Here is a 22,691-nt window from a genome sequence, read left to right as displayed (position 1 = left end):
ATAATGTGAGATAATGTGAGTAAAGCTTTACTCACACAAGCCATTTACACAGTAAGATTGCGCGACAACTTCCCCTGATTTCTGCTTTATGTGACTAAAGTGACATTACCGCATCGTAAATGTACTGTAAAGCCCCTTCTTCTCCAAATAAAATGGATAAATGTGATATAAATCTCACATTTACAACTTACATTAAAAAGCTGGCTGTACAACCGCCATGCAATAGTTTGACTTCTTAATGTTAAGCTAACAGCACATAATTATCTCTACCTGATATTAAGCTATCTATTTAACCATGGGTGTCGTTACACTTGTGTGATGTCTCTGTTTTTAGCACACCATTAGTTTCTCTATTATCTTCTTCATCTGCAGCCCAACAAAGAATTCAGTCAGCTGTAGTGAAGTTTCCCCCAGTTTGAATAGGACGATCCCCGAATCTCTGATGCTGAAAGCTGACTCACTGCAGCTACCTGCTGAATAGTTCATTCTTCTTAGGCAACAAAAAACCCCAACTATGTGAAGCAAAGCTAGTAAGTATGTAAAGTCTCATGTGGAGGAGTAATAAATCAACTGGTGCATGAAGGAGACGTCCATCAAAGGGTGTGCACGTGTACACGCTCTCCTGAACATGAAGTCAAACTGAATTTCACCAGGAACAATTCATTTGTGTGTGTGGCTAAAAACTGTGGGGGTAGTGCTAGCAGGCTAATAACAACAGTCCACAAAGTTGCAAATTATGACTACACAGCAACAGCATCCTCCCTTCTGCTGCTTGCATCATTGTCCTGTGCAGTCATAAAACAGCAATATGAAAGGTCAGTATCTCAGACTGGCATAAGAGAGACTTTTTTGTTGAATTAAAATCTGCACAGAGGCAAAGAGAGAAGGTCAAATCTTGCATTCTTTTGTTGCATTTATTTAATTCTCATGTGCAAACTCTAAAGGATATTCCATTAAATATCTCAGGTACCTGTGAAGTCCTCTGCTTGGAGATGCAGGTCACACAGCTTGTGGATATAACGGATGTACATGTCTTCTTTGTTGACCTCTGATTTGTAGAAGTTCTGATTTTCAAAATAAACACGAATGGTGAATTTGTCTCCACACTTTTGAAAATATTAATATATGCTTTTATAAAATCCAGAATAAAAACTCGTGAAACTTCTCACCATAAGATTGACAGAGCCACCAATTTTCTTGTTCTCCATCTCATCTCCTTTCATGCAGTCCCTATAAATATGACATGTTTACTTCTTATTGCTCTGCGATTTATTATTAGAAAGCAACATAGTTAAGATGACAACTACATTTTAGCCTACCTGTAATCTAGTATTCGCTCAACAAGTCTTGTGACTGATGTGACAAATGAGATTCCTGTTTCTCTCCAGGTCTCCTGCTCAATCTTCTCCAGCAGGCTGCACAGAAAATACATTAAATCATTTTTACCAAAGGCGATGAGCACAGAAATGCAACACATATGAATAAATATGTCTGCCAGTCCATTCACCTTGGATACGGACCAAACAGTTGGGTCCTCGGGTGACGACAAAACAAAAAAGAAGCGTGTTAGAAGGAAATACTAATAGAGTGGCATTATCCTGAATATCACTCCACAGGCTCGCTAAACACGGGTTTGATGCTTACAGCAAGCTGAAGAGCTCTCTGTGATTGTCATCGCCTTTCCCATCCGACACCATGCTGTCCAGCTTATCCATCAGCTCTGCCTCCACCTACACAAGCACAAACACATTCAGCCAAAAGATGTTATGTGACAAAGAGCCTGTCCATCGCTGCAAGCTAACAATGGGTTAATTTCATAGTGCAATGTCATAATTATGCTACCTGTTTGAAGTTTCCGTTTTTCCTCTGCTCCCAATCCATCATGTCATGAAAAATTGGGATCATAATATTTCGAACCTCGGTCTGTGGAACCAGCGTAACACCAAGGAAGGGACCCATCATTCCTGGGATGAAGTGTGGCTTATTGTCTCCTGGATTAAGAAGATTCATACAGACAGACCTGTTTGTTTGCACTAATTTCATGGATATACGTAGTACTGTGAAAAGTCTTGAGCCACCGTTTATTTCTTTATACTTTGCTATGAAGTAGCCGAACATATTTTACTTTTTTAAAGTGGTCTTGAGCAATAGTTCTCCAGGTTTTCTGAGGGTGTCTAAGAGTTTTTCTTTGGGCATCAGCTGCTCTGTCATTCATGTTTGCTCCAGTCACTGTACTTGTACATTTTCAAAAAACATTCGGAGAAATCCCTTTTTTTTCTGGGTGGCATGGTGGTTAGCCTGGTTGCTTCCTAGCAAGGAGGTCCTGGGTTTAAATCTACCAACCACCTGCTGGATTTTGTGGAATGTGAATATTCCCCCTGTATCTGTCCACGTTACGTTACGTTAATTGGTCATTGAATGGTTGTCTGTGTCTGTGTTATCCCTGCCACAGCCTGGTGACCTCTTCAAGGTGTACACAGCCTGTTACCCTATGTTAGCTAGCATAGGCTCCAGCAACCCCGCAACTCTAAATTGGATGCAGGGTTGCAGGGATGTAAACAGATGTTAAGTAACTTAACACTTAGTTTTTCAAGCATAAAAAAACATGCCCGATTCAAAGAATGAACCTCTGTTGTTTCTACACAACAGCTTAGCATACAATCAGTTCTAAACTGTATTTTTATGCACGGTATTGCTAGAAGCATGTCACCAAAACACACTTGTTCTAATTTCTTTTGTTAAAGCTACAAAAAATAGCACAGTTTGACAGGCCTAAACTGTATTGTTTTGCTAGCAAGGTGAATCCCAAAGAGCTATTAGCTGCAAACTTGGTATATGAGAAAATGGTGAGTTGCGTTTTTTAGCAGAATTTGAGGAAATTGGTCAAGTGGAGGACATCTGACATCAATGAATCAGTGGCCAAGTTTCATGGAGTGCTTAATCCAAATGAAATTTCTGGTTCAAATTGCTTTCAATATGTACAGAGGAGGTCAGGAAAGAGGTAGAACAGCATGTATCTAAAGGCAATTCTAAAACACATGGAGAATCTGTCATGATTTGGGACTGCATTTCAGCTGGTGGTGAAGCCAGAAAAGTGCAGTCAAGTTTTATTCCACCACACAATACCATCTAAAATGCTTCTGATTGCCTTAGGCTTCATTTTTCAACTTGAAAATGATCCCAAACACACCGTCAATGAGGTAAAGTGTACATTATCAGTCATGGACTGGCCTCCCCAGAGCCCTGACCTCAATATTACTGAAGCAGTGTGGGATCATCGTGACAAAGAATGGAACAAAAACCAGCCAACATCCAAAGAAGAGCTTTGAACGTCCTTCAAAAAGCCTGGAGAACTATTCTCAGGAGCTCAGGCTGTGCTGAAGAGTAAAGGTGGTCATACCAAATACTGCCTTTCAAGCACATTGTAACTATAAAACTCTGTTTTTGCCTTATAGTCATTATTTTCATGGATTTTTGCAAGTTTCAATAAGTCGTTCCACCCAATTCCCAGTTTTCCTATCAAAATAAACAGAAATGAGGAATGGCTTGAGAATTTTTCACAATAGTGTAATTGCTAGGGATACATGTATGTATCTGTGCTAAAAGTGGGCATCACAAACCTAATTTTTGCCACATGCTGAAGAGCTCATATGCCATCATAACTCTCATGTCACCATACCTACAAATAGAACAGCAAAAAGAGATCAAATGTCGAAAATGACATAATTAACACGATGCTTGGAAGAAAGCACACACAATTAAAAAAACTCTTACTTATCTAGGACTTTCTTTCTCTTTGCAGGACCTAATGACTCCAACTGCAGGCTGGGCTGGTTGATGTACAGCACAGTGAGGCTGAAAAAGGAGTTCCACACCTGACAGACAAAGAATTATAAACAAAAGTAAAAAAACGCAACACTGAATGGCATTTAAATTGCGCTAGTTAGCTGCTGTGTGGCTTCATGGTGTAGTGAGCACTAGCTGCTCTCCTAACACGCACCTTGAAATCAAAATCTGCATCTGAGAAGTTCTTGTGCAGTGCCGGAGACAGAAACTGTGTTGTCACTACGATGATACTGCAGAAAGCAAACATTACCCTGTCAGCTTACAAAATGAGCTAGGTGCCAAAAATAGATGAAACATCTTGCAACACAAGCATCACCTTCAGAGTAGGATTATCTGAAGAAAGCCTGATCTAATGGTTGGCTGTATTCCCTTACCATCTCTGGGACAAAGACTGCATGACAGAAATGGAAAAAGCAGACTCACTGACTGGTTAGGAGCCGCATGACACTCCAGTCACGGGGGAAGATAGTCAGTTTCATCAGATTGCGAAACACGCAGAAGATCTTCAACAGGAACTCCTGCAGAGGAATATATTAAGAAAGAGTATGCAGTTCTGAAATGTAGTAAATAGGCCACTGCACAAAGCTTTGAGACTCAGAGAGTTTCCCACCTTTAGTTCTTCCTTGCTGTGGAAGTTGTTGAGTAGATGGTGAAAATGGATCTCTGTCATCTGCCGGAGCAGGGACAGAAGACAGGAAACATACTCCCCCTGCATGCAAGAACATCGCAGACACAGAAAGGTTAATGAAGAAAACGATGAACTAAATGGAATTTATTTTTACTGTCCATCAAAGATGCTGCTTGCGCGACAGCTTACCGTTATCTCAGCAGTGCACTGGGGGCATCTTTGTCCTCTGGATGTCTCCACAGAGTGAGATTTGCTCATGATGGACAGAAGAGTTTGCAGCAGCACATCCAGTAAGCTCTCCACCATCATCTCCACCTCCTCCTGAACAGAAGACTCCTGGAAACAAAAACCAAAGGAGTAAACTGACAGATGCAGCGCAACTAAAAAACATTAGCATACATGTGTTAAGTATGCACAGAGAACAGGGATCTGTACCATGGAGCTTGTCTTGATTATTGAAAAAATGCTGCCCAGGATCCCAGAACAAATGAGCAGCTCCCTCTGCTGGCGTAGATGCAGGTGGATGTGATGTAAAACCACTGGCAACAATATACTACGAGATTCTGGCAAAAGGGGAAAGAAAAGAAGGAAGCAAACTGAATATAAAACGAAAAACACACTGTACGCACATTAGATTTGCATGGGCTGAAACTGTCAGACCATGCTGTTCTGTCATCTTCAGAGAAAAACATTTTCTTAAAACCTTCACATTTGGCTCACCGGGGAAGAAAAAGAGGCGGCTCTCGACTGTGCGAGCAATAGACTGCAGCTTGACCACATCCATAGACTGGCCAATGTCTACTGTGCTGGGCATGCTCCCTAGGGTGCCCCTGACATATTCGGCTACCTCCTGAACAGTGAACATCTGCAGCAGCTCATCAAAGATATCAGGGAAGCTGTTCAACAGCGCTGCCTTGAGAGGGAAACAAAAGCACAGAGCTGCAATTAGTAGAATACATATGGAACAAATATTCAGTTTCAAAGATGCTACAAATAAACTGAAAGTCATAATACAAATGAATGAAAATGCCTTTCTCCATGACATACACACATAAAATGAAAAAACAAATTAAGCGGAAACTCAAAGGAATCCAGCAAATGTGTTGATGCACAAAACGGTTTAGTTAATTTTATATTTACTCTCAAATTAAAACATCTAATCTTTCAGATCCAGGGTCAGGTTGCGCAGCATCTGCTGCATTGTGGAACAAACACAAGGGGGCGCTGTAACTTACTGAGGAGGATGACAGCCCAGGAGCATGAACACAGAGAGGCATGCAGCTGATGAAAGCCCTAGACTGTCCAAAAATCAAGCCAAGGAGGGCTCAACAGTGGCAGTGAAGGATGGAAGCATCAATCACAGAACACAACAAATAAAAGTCACAGGAATAAAAGAAGTTAACAAACTCAAGCAATGAAATATGAATGCAAACTGAGAGTGAATAAAACTGAAAATTACAAAAAAAAATTATAACAAAAGATAAAAATGGCTGGTGAGCAGGTGACATAAGGGGGGTTTTGAGAGTAGTTTAAAGGGAAATGGTTGTTGGCCGTGAAGTGTGAAGCGTCTGACCTGTGTGAACACCAGATTCTCTGAGCTGCGGCTATCCAGACTCAGGACAAAGCGGATCGACTGGAAAAGCTCTTGGATGCTGGCTCTGAACTGCTCCTCCTCCATCCCGCAGGTGGCTCTTGAGTACAGGATACGAGACTGGACGATGAACTTGAACAGATACTCTAACGCCTGAGGTGATTGTTGAGGAGATGTAGATAGGGAGTCACTTCATCAGTTTCCAAACAAAGAATGAAACTTGCATGCTGGATGAGTTGAATATTGAAAATCAATACATAAAACAAATGCTTCTAATCAGGCCCTGTGACAAAGTATCTGTTTAAGAGATTCAATCACAAAGGAAATTCAAAGAGCACATGGAAATGCTGCACTATGTATGTCATTTTTAATAACTTCCTTTCATTAGCTTTTCTTTCAGAAGGACATCCGCTTCCTGAGGCCTCATACGGTGTCACATTATTCCTTATCAGCACATCTGTTTGACCATTTCCTCATGCCATGCTAATTAATCGCTGCAGAATGAGCCAAGGAAGAACCAGAAGCGAAGTGAGTGCGAGACTTTACCCTCATGGCTTCCTGTATGTGGTCCTGTCGGACAACCTCAGCTGAACGGTCCATGTACCACTTTAGACATCGAACCAGCTCTCTGCAGACAAATTGTCTCAAAGTAAGACACTTTGCGCATAACCAGAACCTGAGCTTCTTCTTTATTTGTGCTACAGACTGACTTCAAAGAATTTGGTAAATGTTTTTATACTTGTATGCCAAAGCTCCTGCAAAGTGGTTTTGTATGTAGGAGTCCATGACGGGTCTGAAGTGGTAGAAACGGCTGTCCCTGAGCAGGTTAATGATGAAGACCTGAGCACACAAATACATATAAATTGTAAAACACTTCCTCTTCCTAAAAGTCACAATACATGTTTTAATGTGTGAGTACAGCTCCTTTCATTTTCTTACCAAAGACTGGAAAACCAGCGGCCCGTATTTATCAGTGTTGTCATCTAAAAGACAGAAGAGCGTATCCAGGACATCTCGCAAGAACTGCAAAGAGAGGGGAACAAAAAGAGCACGTCTCAAAACAAGCATCGCATTAAAGGCTTTACTGCTAACTAAAATAGAAACAAGGAAAAAAGAAAAAAGGATAGCCCCGTCATCACAAACATTTTAAAAACATTTCTGTTTTTTTTTTCTGACACGCTAATGTGACAGCTCAACAGACCAGCTCAACGCAATTTCTCTAAATACTACAAAAACTTTATGTGTATTTTGGATGCACACAAAGAAATCCTACTCCTTAATCACAACAACACAATATTTAGCAAATAAACAAAATAAAATCATAATAGGATAATAAAACAAATGATCTTCACATATTGTCAAAAAAACTGAACTCAGTAAAGCTACAGTTACAGAAATAATAACCTTGACAATCTCCTCCCCGCTGATTTGGCGTAGTCGACCGAGGATGTCCAACACCCTGTCTGGGTGGGCTTTCCAGTTAAGAAGAGCCAGAAGGTCCACTGAAAGAAAGAAATCCAAATAAGCTGAACTGACCAGGAAGACACAGCATGGAAGAGCAGCATGTATAAGGTGGTAGATTACCATTTTGTGTTAGTTTGGTGGAGCAGAGTATTGTAGAGACCCAGAAGGTTTCTTTGGGGCTTCTCTGGAAGGGAAGGTTAGCAGGTAGGTTGGGGCAGCTGTTAAAGTCCTCCTTGCAGCAGGGCAGGCTCAGATAAAGGCCCTGGTTGCTGAAGGTGGCATTTTCATCACACTAGAGGATTGAAATGGAACAGTAAGAGCTGGACACACACATGTGGACAATTAATATTTAATGAAAGAATACTGCAGCAAAAAGAGCTGCAGTTCTAGTCAATAACAGGGTGGCTGTAGCTGTGGCTTTTGGCAGCTGTTGCTCAGAAGGTCGAGCGGGTTTTACACTAAACATAAGGTACCCAGCTCCTCCAAATTCCATGTCCTTGTGTCCTTGGGCAAGGTACCAAACCCCCCAAACTGCCCCAAATTTATCCATCAGAATACGTGCATGTTAGGAGAAGCCCTGCGTGTAAAAGCTCTATGTGAATGTGCCTTGTATATGTAGTGTATTTACCATTAAATATCAGTCAAAAATGGTAAATGGGAAAATGAATTTGGCTCTTCTCTCTGGGAGCAGTAAAAAAAACCCAGCCAACTGCCACACTAGACCTCGGTGTTTTGCTCAGTTATTTACATAATTATGTTTTAATGTGCTAAGTACACATGCATGATCACATATCAAAAACTGACGACATGTCAGGCAGCTAACAAGGATAAGATGTTGCATAAAGGCAGACTTTCACTCGTGTATGAGTCACTTTCTACAGCTGCTGCAGAGCACCACATGTCTGCAGCATCTTACCTTGTACACATACAGCTCATGACTCTCATCTGAGAGTGTGGTCCCATCCTCTCTCATCAGAGGAGTGAAGGCAAAACCAAACAGTTTTTTCTCCCCTTTGTCTTTAGCTGAAAGGAAACACATCACAGTATCCTGAATCATATACTTAACTATGCTGCATAAACCTTGCATACTGTGAGCAATCATCCGAATAAACGTGTGTACTGGGGGTGCCACTGGGTTGCATTACTGACTCACTGGAGCAGTGTCTGAATTCAAATCGTAGGTGGGAGCCTCTGAAACGGTCTATAGGAATGGGCAGCTTGACCATCTCACTCCAGCGAGGACTGTTGTTGTGATACAGGACAAACGAGCGATATTCAGAGGTGTTAGGCTCCCCACTGCCTAAACTGATGCAATCCTGCAAAAAAAGCAAAACCATGGGAGGAAGGTTAGACTTGCTGTAGTTCATATACTGACGATATGGCTCGTATTAACTCATGTGCACATGCGTCATACTTTGAGTGTGTCGCCGTCGGCGTAGAGCACATAGAGCGTGACTTCGATGTTCTTCTGGACACTTTTGCCGCCCCTCTCAAACTCCCCCCGCTCCAGGGTCAGATACAGGTCATTGCGTGTGTCACCTAGGAAAATTAAACAGCCCGAATTTTACTTAGAGGGGAAATGATTTCACAGATTTGTCAGAGAGAACGCTGCTGTTCGTGAGAGAGAAAAAAATGATGAAGCCTTTTGTGGCTCCAGAGGGAGTTTTGAAAAATATGACTGCCTCAAGTAAGATCACTTTGAGGTCAGCTGAGTATGAAAAAATAATCTGGAAGTTTGGAGTTGGAAAACAATTAATCTGCATTAGGAAGGCAAAGACATCTCTGAAATTCCCCAACTACGACAACAACCCTGTCTCCAGCCATGTTCATGCGAGCCTCTGCTCCACGGAGGAAGTGTGAGCGGTCAACATAAATTAAGCCTTCATGTGGACTTAATGTGCACTGTATGTCACATTCTCCTCAATGCAAAGTGACCCCACTGAGTTGCAATAAACCAGCTCATGACTGCCTCAGCACCTTTTGTTCGGTCAGAGTTTAATGAAAGAAATATCAGTAGCAACAGTGCATGCAGATATTGCAGTTATTTATAAAGTCAGATTATAGTTATTTATATCAAGTCATTTCCTTGGGGACAGATGACTCACAAGGAGTGATATTGGGAGGTATTTCAGGCTAACTGGAAATAAGCTGGAGAGGGGATGAGAGGACAGGATTATGCATTCTCCGTAGACACAAAGCACTGCAATGTCAGCTGATGAAATATTCCGAAATAAACACACTTCTCCCTTTTCTCTTTCTTTGAGTTATCTTTAAAGACCTCTGCTCTTTAAAATCTGTTCTGCACCTGACCTACATGCTGATCTCACGCAGAGAGAGCAAAAAACGTAGAGTCTACAAAACACCAGGAGTGGAAAAAGTACTTTGCAACAACATAGCGTAACGCCATTACAATTAAAAGTTTTACTTACTTACTATGTAAGTTCAAGTACATAGAGAACACAAGCTGAATGCACTTGGTATAAAAGGGAAAGTGTTTTTTCTGCAAAAAATTGTTTTTGTGTGTCACGCGTATAGACTCACTGGCCACTTCATTAGGTATACCTTGCTAGTACTGGGCAGGACCCATTTTTACCTTTAGAAGAGTCTGAATTTTCCACTATCCAGCATTGTGGAAAACGTTCTTCAGAGATTTTGGTCCATATTGACATGACAGCATCACACAGTTGCTGCAGATTTGTCAGCTGCACAATGATGTAAATCTTGCATTTAAGCACACTTCAAAGAGGCTTTATTAGACTGAGATCTGGTGACTTTGGATGCCATTGAAGTACAGTCAACTCATTGTCATGCTTGGAAAAACAGTTTAAGATGATTGATGTTTTGTGAAACGGTGCTTCATCCTGCTGGAAGCAGTCAACAGAAGATAGTCTACACAGTGGTGATAAATGGATGGACATGGTCAGCAACAATACACAGGCAGGTGGTGTTTAAATGATGTTCAGCTGGTGCTAATGGCCCAGAGTGTGCCAGGAAAATATCCCCCACGCCATTATGTCACCACCACCACCATCAGCTTCAACTGTTGATACAGAACAGCACGGATCCGTGCCTTCATGTTGTTTTGGCCAAATTATAAGAAATTGACTCTCATTAAAACAAGCAACATTTTTTGCGATCTTCAATTGCTTGTTTTTGGTGTGCTTGTGTGAATTGTTGCCTCAGTTTCCTGTTCTCAACTGACAGGAGTGGCATGTGTGGTCTTCTGCGACTGTAGCCCATCTGCTTCAAGTTTCATTATGTTGTGGGTTCAGAGAGGATCTTCTGGATACCTTGGTTGTAGCATGTGCTAATTTGAGTTACAGGTGCTCTCCTGTAAGTTCAAACCAGCCTGGCGTCAACACGTCTGCAGAAGAATAAGGTTATCCTCATTCTCTGTAAAAAGTGGACATGGCTTTGTGGGAAAACCTCCGTAGACTGGGAGTTTCTGAAATACTCAAAAACAACCATGCCATCTTCACAGTCACTTAAATCACCTTTCTCACCCATTCTGATACGGAGTTTTTCAGCAGATCATCATGACCATGTCTGTACAATGGGTTGTCGTTACATGATTGGCTGATTAGATACTTCAGTTAACATTAAGCAGAACAGGTGTACCCAACAAAGTGGCCGTGGAGTGTATAACATAAGTTTGTAATCCGCTGGTTTTAGCTATTTTATACAGAGAGCTTCAAACTCTCTAAGCAGGGAGGGCTACAGTAGAATCGTCTCTAAACAAAGATTACTTAAAGACTTCTGAAATGTGATGCAGGCTCACTGATTTCATACACTTTGTACAAGCACTATGTTTTATAAATTGTACCATATTCTGAAAGTAAAGTCCTGATAAATAGTACAGTCATTAATCTGTTAGCTAAACCACCTACAAACATCAGCAGGAAAAAGTACAATGACATGTGGGGGTACCAAGCAGTATCAAATCTTCTACCCTAGTGCAAGTACGTTAGTGGAGTACTGGAGTAAATGTACTTACTGTGTTATTTTCCACTACTGCAATATGCTACTCACACCTACATGTTTTCCAGTCTCTATCCAGATTGGAATAGCTATAATAACATGCCTGTAAACCATGCAACATGACCATTAAGTATATTGGCATTCATTTGCCAGTGTACACACAAAGCAAAGGGTTGGTTTTTGGGCTAATAGTAAGACTGGAGAGTTCTTTGCTTGGACCAGTAATGAGGTGGAACTGTTCCTGTATATTTGGAAAACAAAGATAATCAATTGCCAGAGAAGGACAAGACATGAATTACCCATAAAGGATTAAACAACTGAAGGTGTGTGAGCCAAGCTAAAACATTTTGGATTCATTTATGTGACTTATAACATCCAATCAGGAGGCGACTGTCAAGTTTTCTTTGCTACCTGCTCAGACGATTTTCGCTTTTTGATGCTCTAGTGGATGCCAGGCATTAAAACAGTAAAGGTTGCATGTAGTTAGATGTAGTTTAACAGTTTAAAGCTGAGGCTGTACACTGAACTTCTCTTTGTCCATTATAGCCCTCTACTTTTTGCCTCCTTACCTGGCAAGATGACATCTGGGAAACCCAGTTTGCGTGTAAGTGCCAAAGCCCTGTTGAACACAGCCTGGTTCTCCCGTCGGATTTGCTCCAGCTCACCTCGCAGCAGCTGCAGGGAAATGATGAGGCCTGGAGGCAGGGGCAAAAGGATGGTGGGCATAAATGATCGTGTGTAAATTGGGAAAAGGGCAAATGAAGAGGTGTGAGGTCGTGGGTGGAAATCAGAATCGAATAAAAGACAGCACAGGGACAAAGAAGAAGAGAGATGTAAGAAGGGAGGGAAAGAGGGGTATTTAAAGGACATTAGTCAGAATGTGGGGGAGGAGAAGACAGACAGAAGAGTGAATGGAGAGACGTGATCAGAGCCAGAACATTAGGAGGGAGGGAAAAATTGGGTTCTGGAATTACACAAAGAATCGAGGGAAAATATGGGTTTTGCACAAATCCGGGGACGTATTATTGTGAGGCCTGAGTCTTAAATAACCTATGAGATACTCATAGGGAGAGATGTAACAGTGAATTATGAAAGAACAACCCTTACAGTCTCTCCACTTTTCAATATTTCACAAAGCAAGACGGTTTAACGAGACTCGAGGCGATCTTTTGAAAGCAGAAAACAAATTGGCTGAGTTGCATGTGCTGCATGTGTTGCAGTTGAATATACAGGTGTTTTGTTTTCATTAAGAAGTTTATAGTTAAACAGCCCCATTTTTAAGTACAGTTGTAAAAAAGTTACAGATAAAATTGTCCAAAAAACCCCCATTAAACTAAGTTTAAAAAAATACTGGGACACCAGAGCCCATTTAGAACAGACCGAGGAGTCCTGTGAGCCGAATCACGGGACAGTTTTCCACTGCCCACTGAATTTCTTTTTGGAAATTGTGGACAACTCTGGGTGTTTGTTTTAAGAGGAATGGGTATTAGCAAGCTTGTTATCAGCGCACAATTAGATAGCCAGAATATGTGGAGGTATATTTGTGAACACTGGAAGGCTATAGACAGCATGCCATTCAGTTGTTATTGTTAAGGAAAAGCCTTCTTGATTCAGCAATACAATGCCAACATAGATTCTTCTCCACAATGAAAGATTCCCAGCGCTAAACTGGGCTCCTTGTAGCAGTTGACCTGTCGACTACTGAAAATATTTAAAATATCACAAATCAGAAATACAACAAATGAGGTCCCTGAAAAGCTGAAATACAATATCAACAGTCTGCTTTCAAAACACCAGCAATTTGTCTTGTCAGTTCCCAAACACTTACAGAGTTTTGTTTAAAAAAAAAGAAGTGATGCAACGTGGTGGTAAACATGCCCCTGTCCCAGCTTCAGAAATGTGTTGTTGGCTTCGAGATGAGCTTAATGTTCTTTTTTTTTAAAATGTGTGCTGTTTGTTTACAATTTTGAATTAAATATGGGACGTTCTGTTATTGTTTACATCTAACTAGCTTTTTTTGGAAACAAGGCTATATTTGTATTTTTACTTTAAAGAAGAAAAAACAAGAAAAAACAAGAAAAGAAAAGAAAAGAAAAGAAAAGAAAAGAAAAGAAAAGAAAAGAAAAGAAAAACAGAGGTGGAAATTTAATGGGAGATCAGCAGAAACAGCATATTTACCATAGTTGGTGCTGGGGGCTGAATACTTGGTGTTAGACTTGCGGATGATGTTCTCATGTACCTGGTACCATTCGTTCTCATTGTTACATCTGGAGAGAAAGACAGTTGGGGACGGCTGTTAACAACACACCCATCAGAGGGTCCAGATGGATGGTTCAGGACTGTGTGTATGGGGACTGCACGAGCAGCATGAGTCCCAGAGCCGATTTCCTCCTGGAGAAAAGGTAGCAGCAGGGGGAGGTGCTATCAAGCAGCACATTAGCCGAAATGCACAGCGCACTAAGCAAACCTGACAGTCAGCTCTCTACCAGCCTTTTTCATTACTGTGGGCCCAAAGGCCCCTGGGAAAGGCATGGGGAAATGCACATACTGGAGCGATATAAGAGCCGACAGTTTGGAGGCAGCTCAGCACTGAATCACTGCTTCCTTTTTAAAGGGAAGGGATCTTTGCGTCCACCGAGAAAGCCAATAAAAACGGCGGTTTTCTATTCGAGAAATCTTTATTTCACACTGAGCTGCTGTATGGTACTCCACAAGAAAAACAGAACGTAACTGGATGGCAAAGTGTAAAGACGATCACTGACCGGGAGCGAGCTCAGAGAAGGACAGTGCAGATACGAGGAGACACTCTAACTGTTGACTGACAAGAAAATATGCTGAGCGTGGCGTTATTTTTGCTTTGTCCTCTATCTTTGCTCAATTATCTATGTGTCATCTCTCTCGGCCTCTTCCCCTCTCCTTCTCTGTGTCTCCCTCCTTCGCTGGGCTGGCTGGTGTACAGGAGTGTCTTTCTGTGGCAAAGCCTAACAGAAGCAGCCAGATTCACAACATGCCAAGTGCCCTATCTCAGGCCCAGGGTGAGAAGCTATTGATTTTCCAGAGGACGCTTCATTATCATTCTGGTCAAAAACACACCAAGCATCAGCAGTGTAACACTAGGTTGTCATGCTCAACATTTCGAGAACATTTACAGATTCCTGCTGCTCCTCACAGACTCGTTAACCCTATATTCACAAAAGCAAGAAGTCTTACAGCAATGAAAAGGCTAAGCAGATGGAGAAGAAAAAGAAAAAGAAGAATAGCTTCAGTGGTATATTTACGTATAAACTTTGAGCACAAAGTCCTTCTCTTCTTTGAGGTCGGTGATGGTGTGGAAAACATCACTCATGGCAAGTACAGCGCAGCCATAAGGTCGCCTATACTGCACATGCGGCGGGCCTTTCTTTGAGTCATTCAGCAGCATTCGGCCTGTAAAACAAACAGAGATATAATTTGCTAAGAAGAACCACTAAAAAGGTATAACCATGAGTAAGACGTCATCATACACTTGTTACTTACCAGTTCTTATGACATGTGCAACAATGTACAGGTCTCTCTTCAAGTCTTTGCTGCTTAGGTCCTACAGGGAGACAGGAAAACAAATGTTAACAGATTCAAGAAGGAACAAAAAAGTAAAAAAAAAGTACAGATATCTTACCGTGAAGAGAGCACACAGGCGATCAACCTTCTCTGGATTCTTTGGTCCTCCATTTTTGTTCAGTTTCACCATGAACTTTTCACTGCAAACGAAGCCAAATCACAGTTTCAGAGTGTCTGACAACCACAGAATGCCTCAATCTGCTGGACAGAGACTGTGTGTAGATGTGTATGTATGTTTGTGCTCTTGAACAGATACAGTTTGTACTTTACTGTAAGCCCATTCAAGGCTGTTCTGTGCGCGCTGAGGCTCCTCAGTGTACCTGATCTGTTTGGCCTCGCGACTGTCGTACAGAGAAAAGAAGACGTCTGCATCCTCGCTGATGCTGTTGTAAGTGAAGCTCTTCAGGTTGATGAAGAGGTGGTGCGACACAGGGACACGGCAACCGTCACCATGGCGCTGTCTTATGCTATCACCCTGAGAACGAAAAAGAAAGTGACCGCTCACAAGACCACACTGCAAGCGAGGCCAAATACCTGCCACTCTGTATATAGATATGTTTATTAAACAGATCAATGGAAGTATTGAAACTGTTGAAAAATTCATAAATAAGCTTTACAGTGTTGTAACTAGAGTCTATTTATAGTGGAGTCAGTAGAGATGAAGGATTTCATCCCAATTAGGATATGAAAGATGAACAGAGTGATGGAAAATTGGTGGCTTTGCTATAAGGGAGGGTGCAATATCCTGTGTTTATATAATGTATAAGTTTAACAATGAAAAGAGGACGCTTTCATATGCATATGTGAATGCACAAAATCCACAAAGTTTATAAGACCTCTGAAACTCACATATTTACTTGTTAAGCTAAAGTGCGCTTACAAGAAGACACTGTGCTTTTACTGTGCTAACAGCAGTTTATGCTTATGTAAATCTTTATAGCTATCGCACTAGTTTCGCTCTTCTTGGGCCCAAAGCCAGACAGACTTTACAGCGCATCCCCAAACAAAATGCAACATGTCTTTAAAATAGTGTTCCCACACGAGAGAAAGCTATGATATAGCCTACAGCACCATTTGTGCATGCACTGGGACATATGTGATTCCAGTGGGAACCAGTCCTCACGCCCTGGCAGTGTTGGTGTCAGTTGGTGTCAGGTTCTCACCAGTATTATAGGCACCGAACACCAAAGAGTCTAAATGTGATAGCCTTAGTGCCAGAGCAGTGGCCTGACTTCAAGACACTCATTTGCGACAGAGTGTTTGGAAAAGAAATGAAAAATGAGATTTGCTGATGAAAAATGATCTGTGACGTGTTCGTGATCACCGCTGAAATGGCCGTACCTGGTTTGTGCTTTGCTGACCACAATGTCTGCTGGATACATGCTAAAAAAGTTCAGAGGAAAAGATGTCAGATCAGTGAGTCCATTGTTGTTTTTTCATCCCACACAGCTTTGAACTTATTTACCTTACAGGAGCTTCAGACAAACACCACCTGAGCGATGCCCTGGTTGATGCTTCAAATCTGACAAAATTTCACCTACGTACATTGCCGAGTGGCTACGCTAGTGTTCCTGTAGCGCTAAAAGAAGCCCACATGAGGCAAAACGTGAGCATGTGGGAGAGAAGAGGACAAAGCCAGTATCGCCCACACACCCCCCTTCTCTGCTCAGCAGCCTAAAAGAACTCCTCTACTCCCATCCTTCAGGAGGTGCCAAGGTCTTGTGCCCTGCCAAAGACAAGCTCACTTTCATCGACAGAGTCAGGAGGCTTTCTGGCAAGGAAGACCTGCGCTGTTGTTTCTGGACAGAGCATTTAGTGCACAAACATTCAGCGTGCAAAGCTGAGAAACATGGCAAGGGGATAATGGGAGGCTGCAGGGCAGTTGGAGAGTGTTTTCATCAGCATATGGTGCTTCAGCCACTGAAAAGAAAGAATCTCCCTCCCAGATAGCAGTCTCCAGCAGCATTACATTAGATTTCGTAACATCTGTGCTGTAATCACACATTTCTAAAATTGGATCTGCTTCAGCAAGTCTCCTCTGTGTGTATAGATTTGGAAGTCCCACATCACTACAACTAAAGCACATTTGAGACATGACTTATTCATGGAAATGTGTCTCTGGTCTGGTTCTTGGCTTAAAGCAAGCAAGACTTAAATCTGCAATTTATTTTTAAAAAATAACAATTAAATATTCATTTGCATGTACTGTACTTTTCCCACAGCCTCACCTGGGCCTGTCACTTGTGTATGCATTATGTATGCATTACTAGTTAGATTACAGCATTACAGTCACGTGCATGTAAGAAAAGGGACACATTCAATATGGCTGTAAGATAAGCATAAAGAAGAAATCACATGATGCAGCTCCAACAGCTGAATCGTGCAGTCTCTGGTGAGTCACCTTGCTATGGATGATTTGATAATCGGTACATTCACACATCACTACAACAACACAATCCTATATGGAAAAGCAGCGCGTGCAATGGCAAAAAAAAAAAAAAAAGCGCTCGGTAGGTAAAAAAGGATAGAGTGCAAGACAGTGAGTCATGCCTACATATATAGTTTATCCATGCTGCAGGGACACATTTAATTGCATTTTATCATCCAAAGAATACAAATGCACTGCACTGACTTATTCTGTTTAATAATTAAAGGGATGTGTTTGTACAATGTGAATTGGTTCAACAATATTTCCAGCCAACATACCAGTTTGTATAGCTCTGATAGGCTGATCTGATCCGGATCCACCATTTCAAACTCTTTTCTGGGAACAAGGTCTAAGCCAAGGTGTCTGATGGGAGAGGGATTTGGTGTGAGTAAAGAAAAACAGAGGGGGGAAAACACATTATAGTTTTTAGCTCAAATGAAACAAAGGGATCACATCACCATAATAAAAACTGCAACAGTGGTTCTGAGTGCACACCACTTACTCCACAATTTTCATCAAGTTGAAATTTACCTGAAATTTAGCATAATAATAGTCACTATAAATCCATATAAAGCTCACAAATAAATCCAAACAAAACGTACTCGGGAACATTAAATAGCAATTGCTAAGATTGCTAAGCAATTGCCTGATTTGTTACAGATTTAGCAGCTAATTTTCCTCACGTGAATCTTGGTTAGCTGACATAAATATATACAGTACGGAGCAGAAATACACAAGAAAAACACCTGCCCTTAACCGTTTTAACCCAAATAAACCATATACTGTGTACAGGTTGGTGTATCACCCACACAGAATAAAAAAAGTTTATTTTTTAAGGCTATAGCACCACATCCAGCAGACAATATTAGATCACTTTATTCCAGCAGTTCAGTAAGACATTTGTGTCATCCCTGGAAACCCGTAGTAGAACGAGGATTTATGGGTTTGAATGGTACTTAACCACTCAACATGAGTTTGCATTATAGTAACCCACTAAAGGGGTTAAGAACAGTACTGGAATAATTGTGCTCTGTTGCCAGGTACAGTTGTCTCATGTGGTTGCATCTCATACTGTAACTCTTGACTTAAGCAAAACTGTGCAGCCTTAACTCGTGAAGCACTCTCTGCACGGACCATGAAATTAGATCACTGCAGCTCGCAGATCAGCATGCACCACACCGTACTGACCTCAACTAGCATGATAAACAACTCCATACTTTAAGAGTTTGTATATTTGATTCCAAGCACGATATGCACAAATATTGACCAAGTAAAGTTGTTTAAAGTGAATTTTATGGCCAAAAATCTCTAAATCTGTTTTTAAACTGACAGATTTTCCCTCCACCTAGAGTTCTTCCTCGGCTGAACTGAAACCCTCGCATCATTATTTCTGTTATGGATGCCTGTCACAGCTCAGTTGGAAGGGGTTTGAAACTGGCAACAGTAAGAATATGGCTTTACAGTTCCTCCGGGGGGATTTGCATTGACTTTAAGCTGCTTCAGATTCACTCATCTGCTAAATGACCATAAAATTACATCACAGCAATGCTCTTACACACCCACTCATCCACTGTGGCAGATCTCTCCAGTGTCATTTTTATTTATTTTTTTATTCTTTGGTGGCCAATAGTTTGAAACAAATGTTTGCTTTAAGCATGACTTCACTTAACCCACTCTCTTAATCTCAGTGCACTCAGTGCGAGTGTTACTCACTCATTGCCCCAGTCAAGCCGTACGGTGATGTGGCGCTTGATCTCGCGAGTCTGGTCTTGGGCGAGGTGACCCTGGATCAGCTGCCGACGAAGGTCAATGAGCTCATTCATCACATGGCGCAGTTTATGGAATAGATCTACCTTGTGTTTCTGTATTTAAAGAAGGCAAAAAAGTTAGGTTTTGGATATACAAATTCACCAAAAAAAAAAAAAAAGATTAAAAACTCTCTCTCCATGGGTCTGAAATAAGAATTCAATGATTTCATTTTACATTCAGGCCAAACAGGAGATCAAGACAAAATCATGCTTTGAATCCAGGCCTCTGCCAGCCCATGCAGGCTGCAGAACAATATGTGTTGCAACTGAGTTTCAAGCCCACTGGTTTTGTTAATGAAACAAAAAAAAAAAAAAAATACAGTTCCCTCACAAATCTGCTTTGACCTCATCACAGTAATGAATTTCATCACCATCTCTCACGGACCAAGAACAACAGTTTTAATTCAGGCATTCTCTGTTCTCCCTAATGGTATGACAAGCCCACATAACCACCCAGGTTTGTTTACATAAACGCAAAGATTAAACACCACTACAATGCCAATATAAATTTAATGAGGATAAACACTACATGCTTTCAAAGGCTGGTAGCTGCTGAAAACAAAGATTTTTGTCAGGGTTGATGAGCCCTTTTAGACCGCTATTTACGTGCATTATAATGGATACACAGCTATGCTTAGGCCATTGCTCCCTGAAGTAATACCATGAATTCTAATTGGCAACAATAAGGTGAAATGTATCAACATCTAGCCAATGCCGCATCCTACAGGGGGGTGAGCACCAAAACCAGCACTGTTAAATCAGGGCTTCATATTAGTCGAGCTTCAGAGGAAGTTACATCACCACTCCAATGCCGGAGGCTGCTTAGTTGCTCAGAGCATGAGCAGTCCTCAGTGAGAGGTTATGTAAAAACTCGTTGCCTGTTCTGCAACATAGCCGCTCAGCTCCCGAACTCAAAACCCTACCAACCACTTCTGCCTGCCCCCTCGACACTTAGCAGGATTAAGGATGCTTTAGGTTTCCAGTAATCACTTTTTGCCCGGCAAAGTAAAGGCTGAGTGAAGGTGGTGGATCTTAAGAAACGGTGAGAGGCAGGCCAAGATCAATAAATGGCAGAATGACAGAGCATGAAATTGCATACGACAGGTCTGTAGGCCATTATCTGTGTCCAACCACCATGTCTGTTCTACATAGATAGTACATGAAAATACAGGGTGACAGTCAGAATGACATGGAGTGGAGAAATATCTTAAGGAGTTGTTGCAGGACTATATTTCTAGCGAATCACTACTTCTGTCGGCAAACCTTTTTTTTTACCAGGTGTTGAATTGTGAGCAGGAAAGAAAACATGATTCCATCAAACCACTTAGGGGAATGCAAATGAAGCAACGGTGGATGCATTTTTTTTGCGAAAGCTGTTTTGTCAAATCCCTTGGAAATCTTAGTAATCTCAGGTCCACTCGCACATTTATTGCTTGGTGGTTTGTTTTGATATAAGAAAGATGTACTGTAATATACCGCTACTGACCACATAGAGCTGCTTCCACAAAACGCCCCATTCCTGCAGTGTGGAGGTGGTCTCTGTGATAATAGGGTCCTCGAGGGGTACCACCGTCTCGCACAGCCTACAGCGAAAAAACATGAATTTCAAATCAATCCCTGAAGCATCAATACAACTGGTACAAAAACATATTCATACTACACAATATGAACACTCATCTTAAAATTGCAGCATTTGCCTCTTTATTTTAGAAAAGCTACATAATGAAAATGTTGTATTTAGCATGAAACTGTGTTTTCAACATATAGTTTTCTTTTTCATCTGTTCTTTTGTAGGTTTGCTGCTGTGCTTGGGATCATTGTCCTGCTGCATGAGCCCTAGACTCTAAAATACTTTGGTATACAGAGGAGTTCATGGTCAACTCAACGACTGCAACATACTCAGATTTTGTGGCAAATCCGGTGTGTAATGGCCAAACATCTCCACTTTGGTCTCGTCTGTCCAAATGACATTCTTCCAGAAGTCTTGTGGTTTGCTAAGATGCAGCTTTGCAAACATAAGCCGTGCTGCCATGTCCTTTTTAGAGAGAAGAGACTTTTTCCTGGAAACCCTTCTAAGCAAGCCATACTTAAATATGGTCTGACACTAGGGTGAATTTGCTTGGACTTTCACTCCTGAGACAATGAGCAGCTTTCATGAATACTTTCTTATTCCTCACTGTACCACGATGGACTCTGTATTGCTTGGAAATGGCCTTATAACCCTGCCCACACTGATGAGTAGCAACGGTTACGATTATGTTCTGATATGGAAAATCTTAGAGTTGAAAGAGGGTTCACTTTGTTTTACCATGACTGTACATATGATAAATGATTAATAGAGAACAATAAAAAGAAATGCTTCTCTTTTAATAAATTCTTTGGTGTTATCTAAAACATATTCTGAAGTAGGTTACTTCAAAGAACAAACACTATTTCTATTGTACACTATCAGATTTAAATTATAATATCAGTATGAATACTGGAGATCCTGGTGTTGGTATCACACTGAAACTTAATTTAATGGTATTTCCCACTCCCAGCTGTCTCCAGATTAGCTTAGAAATGGGTGAAGTCACAATTACACATCCATATAACTGTTTCAATGAGGAATTATGTAATTATTCTCTTAATGCAGTTAGGAAACAGGGTGGAGCTAGCCAATAAAAACCATAACACTCATCCTTCTTGTGTGACCACATTCATGGGGAAATATTAAAGGAAAGGTTAGAAGGTTAGAACTTTTATACTGTATAACATTTTGGAACAATGCAGGCATCTCCATTCGTTGCGCAGTGAGTGGGGGTGATTGTCTGTGGTGGGGATGCTTTGGGAGAACTACACAGATGCAGTAGGTGTGTCAGCTCATTAACTCCATGAGACAGCAAAGCAGATTTCCCAAACTGCAGCTCCTGGAGCGAGGAAGTATAATAATGTCAATTTTGAAGCCTGTACTTTTAATTGTTTCGGTGAAAATGAGAGTTCTCCTGCTATGTGGTAACTCAAATGGAGGATGGTGATATAAGAGCAAACTCCTGATCCACACTGAGCTACAGATACAGAGCTCTTCTGCCTGTTCTTCTCTGTTCCGTTCTAGCCCCGCACACCCATGGCCGACTATTGTTACCAGATGCATGTAGAGGACTGCAGTGTATACTCGTGTGTGTGTGTGTGTGTGTGTGTGTGTGTGTGTGTGTGTGTGTGTGTGTGTGTGTGTGTGTGCGTGCGTGTGTGCGTGCGTGCATGCGTGTCAGCAGCTGTCAGGTGGTAATTCTCCAGACGATGGCATTGTCACTAATCAGTGGTGAAGCAAAATTAGATGGCAAAGGAGGGAGGGATCTGCATCCACTGACA

General features: G+C 41.5%; 1 protein-coding gene across 3 annotated transcripts in view; it reads right to left on the bottom strand.

The window, feature by feature from the left end:
- LOC146494633 (dedicator of cytokinesis protein 3-like) overlaps positions 1-22,691 on the bottom strand; it is a 55,084-nt gene that overhangs the window by 19,378 nt on the left and 13,015 nt on the right. For all 3 annotated transcript variants that reach the window (XM_085145011.1, XM_085145013.1, XM_085145014.1), the window contains exons 5-37: positions 20,827-20,923; positions 19,246-19,394; positions 17,811-17,895; positions 16,446-16,487; positions 15,425-15,579; positions 15,163-15,244; positions 15,024-15,084; positions 14,786-14,933; positions 13,686-13,774; positions 12,077-12,202; positions 8,944-9,068; positions 8,683-8,845; positions 8,446-8,552; positions 7,650-7,821; positions 7,470-7,567; positions 7,005-7,088; positions 6,805-6,905; positions 6,612-6,693; positions 6,048-6,218; positions 5,195-5,387; positions 4,910-5,037; positions 4,664-4,810; positions 4,457-4,555; positions 4,270-4,364; positions 4,001-4,076; positions 3,775-3,875; positions 3,621-3,679; positions 1,843-1,991; positions 1,645-1,730; positions 1,508-1,534; positions 1,320-1,415; positions 1,170-1,230; positions 971-1,064 (exon numbers count right to left, since the gene is read on the bottom strand). In XM_085145011.1, the coding sequence (XP_085001137.1) occupies positions 971-1,064; positions 1,170-1,230; positions 1,320-1,415; positions 1,508-1,534; positions 1,645-1,730; positions 1,843-1,991; positions 3,621-3,679; positions 3,775-3,875; positions 4,001-4,076; positions 4,270-4,364; positions 4,457-4,555; positions 4,664-4,810; positions 4,910-5,037; positions 5,195-5,387; positions 6,048-6,218; positions 6,612-6,693; positions 6,805-6,905; positions 7,005-7,088; positions 7,470-7,567; positions 7,650-7,821; positions 8,446-8,552; positions 8,683-8,845; positions 8,944-9,068; positions 12,077-12,202; positions 13,686-13,774; positions 14,786-14,933; positions 15,024-15,084; positions 15,163-15,244; positions 15,425-15,579; positions 16,446-16,487; positions 17,811-17,895; positions 19,246-19,394; positions 20,827-20,923 (3,548 nt within the window). The remainder of the gene's footprint in view (positions 1-970; positions 1,065-1,169; positions 1,231-1,319; positions 1,416-1,507; positions 1,535-1,644; positions 1,731-1,842; positions 1,992-3,620; positions 3,680-3,774; positions 3,876-4,000; positions 4,077-4,269; positions 4,365-4,456; positions 4,556-4,663; positions 4,811-4,909; positions 5,038-5,194; positions 5,388-6,047; positions 6,219-6,611; positions 6,694-6,804; positions 6,906-7,004; positions 7,089-7,469; positions 7,568-7,649; positions 7,822-8,445; positions 8,553-8,682; positions 8,846-8,943; positions 9,069-12,076; positions 12,203-13,685; positions 13,775-14,785; positions 14,934-15,023; positions 15,085-15,162; positions 15,245-15,424; positions 15,580-16,445; positions 16,488-17,810; positions 17,896-19,245; positions 19,395-20,826; positions 20,924-22,691) is intronic.

This window comes from Neolamprologus multifasciatus, chromosome 20 (genome assembly GCF_963576455.1).
Source record: "Neolamprologus multifasciatus chromosome 20, fNeoMul1.2, whole genome shotgun sequence".
Classification (NCBI taxonomy): domain Eukaryota; kingdom Metazoa; phylum Chordata; class Actinopteri; order Cichliformes; family Cichlidae; genus Neolamprologus; species Neolamprologus multifasciatus.
This window is presented reverse-complemented; position numbering and strand designations above follow the sequence as displayed.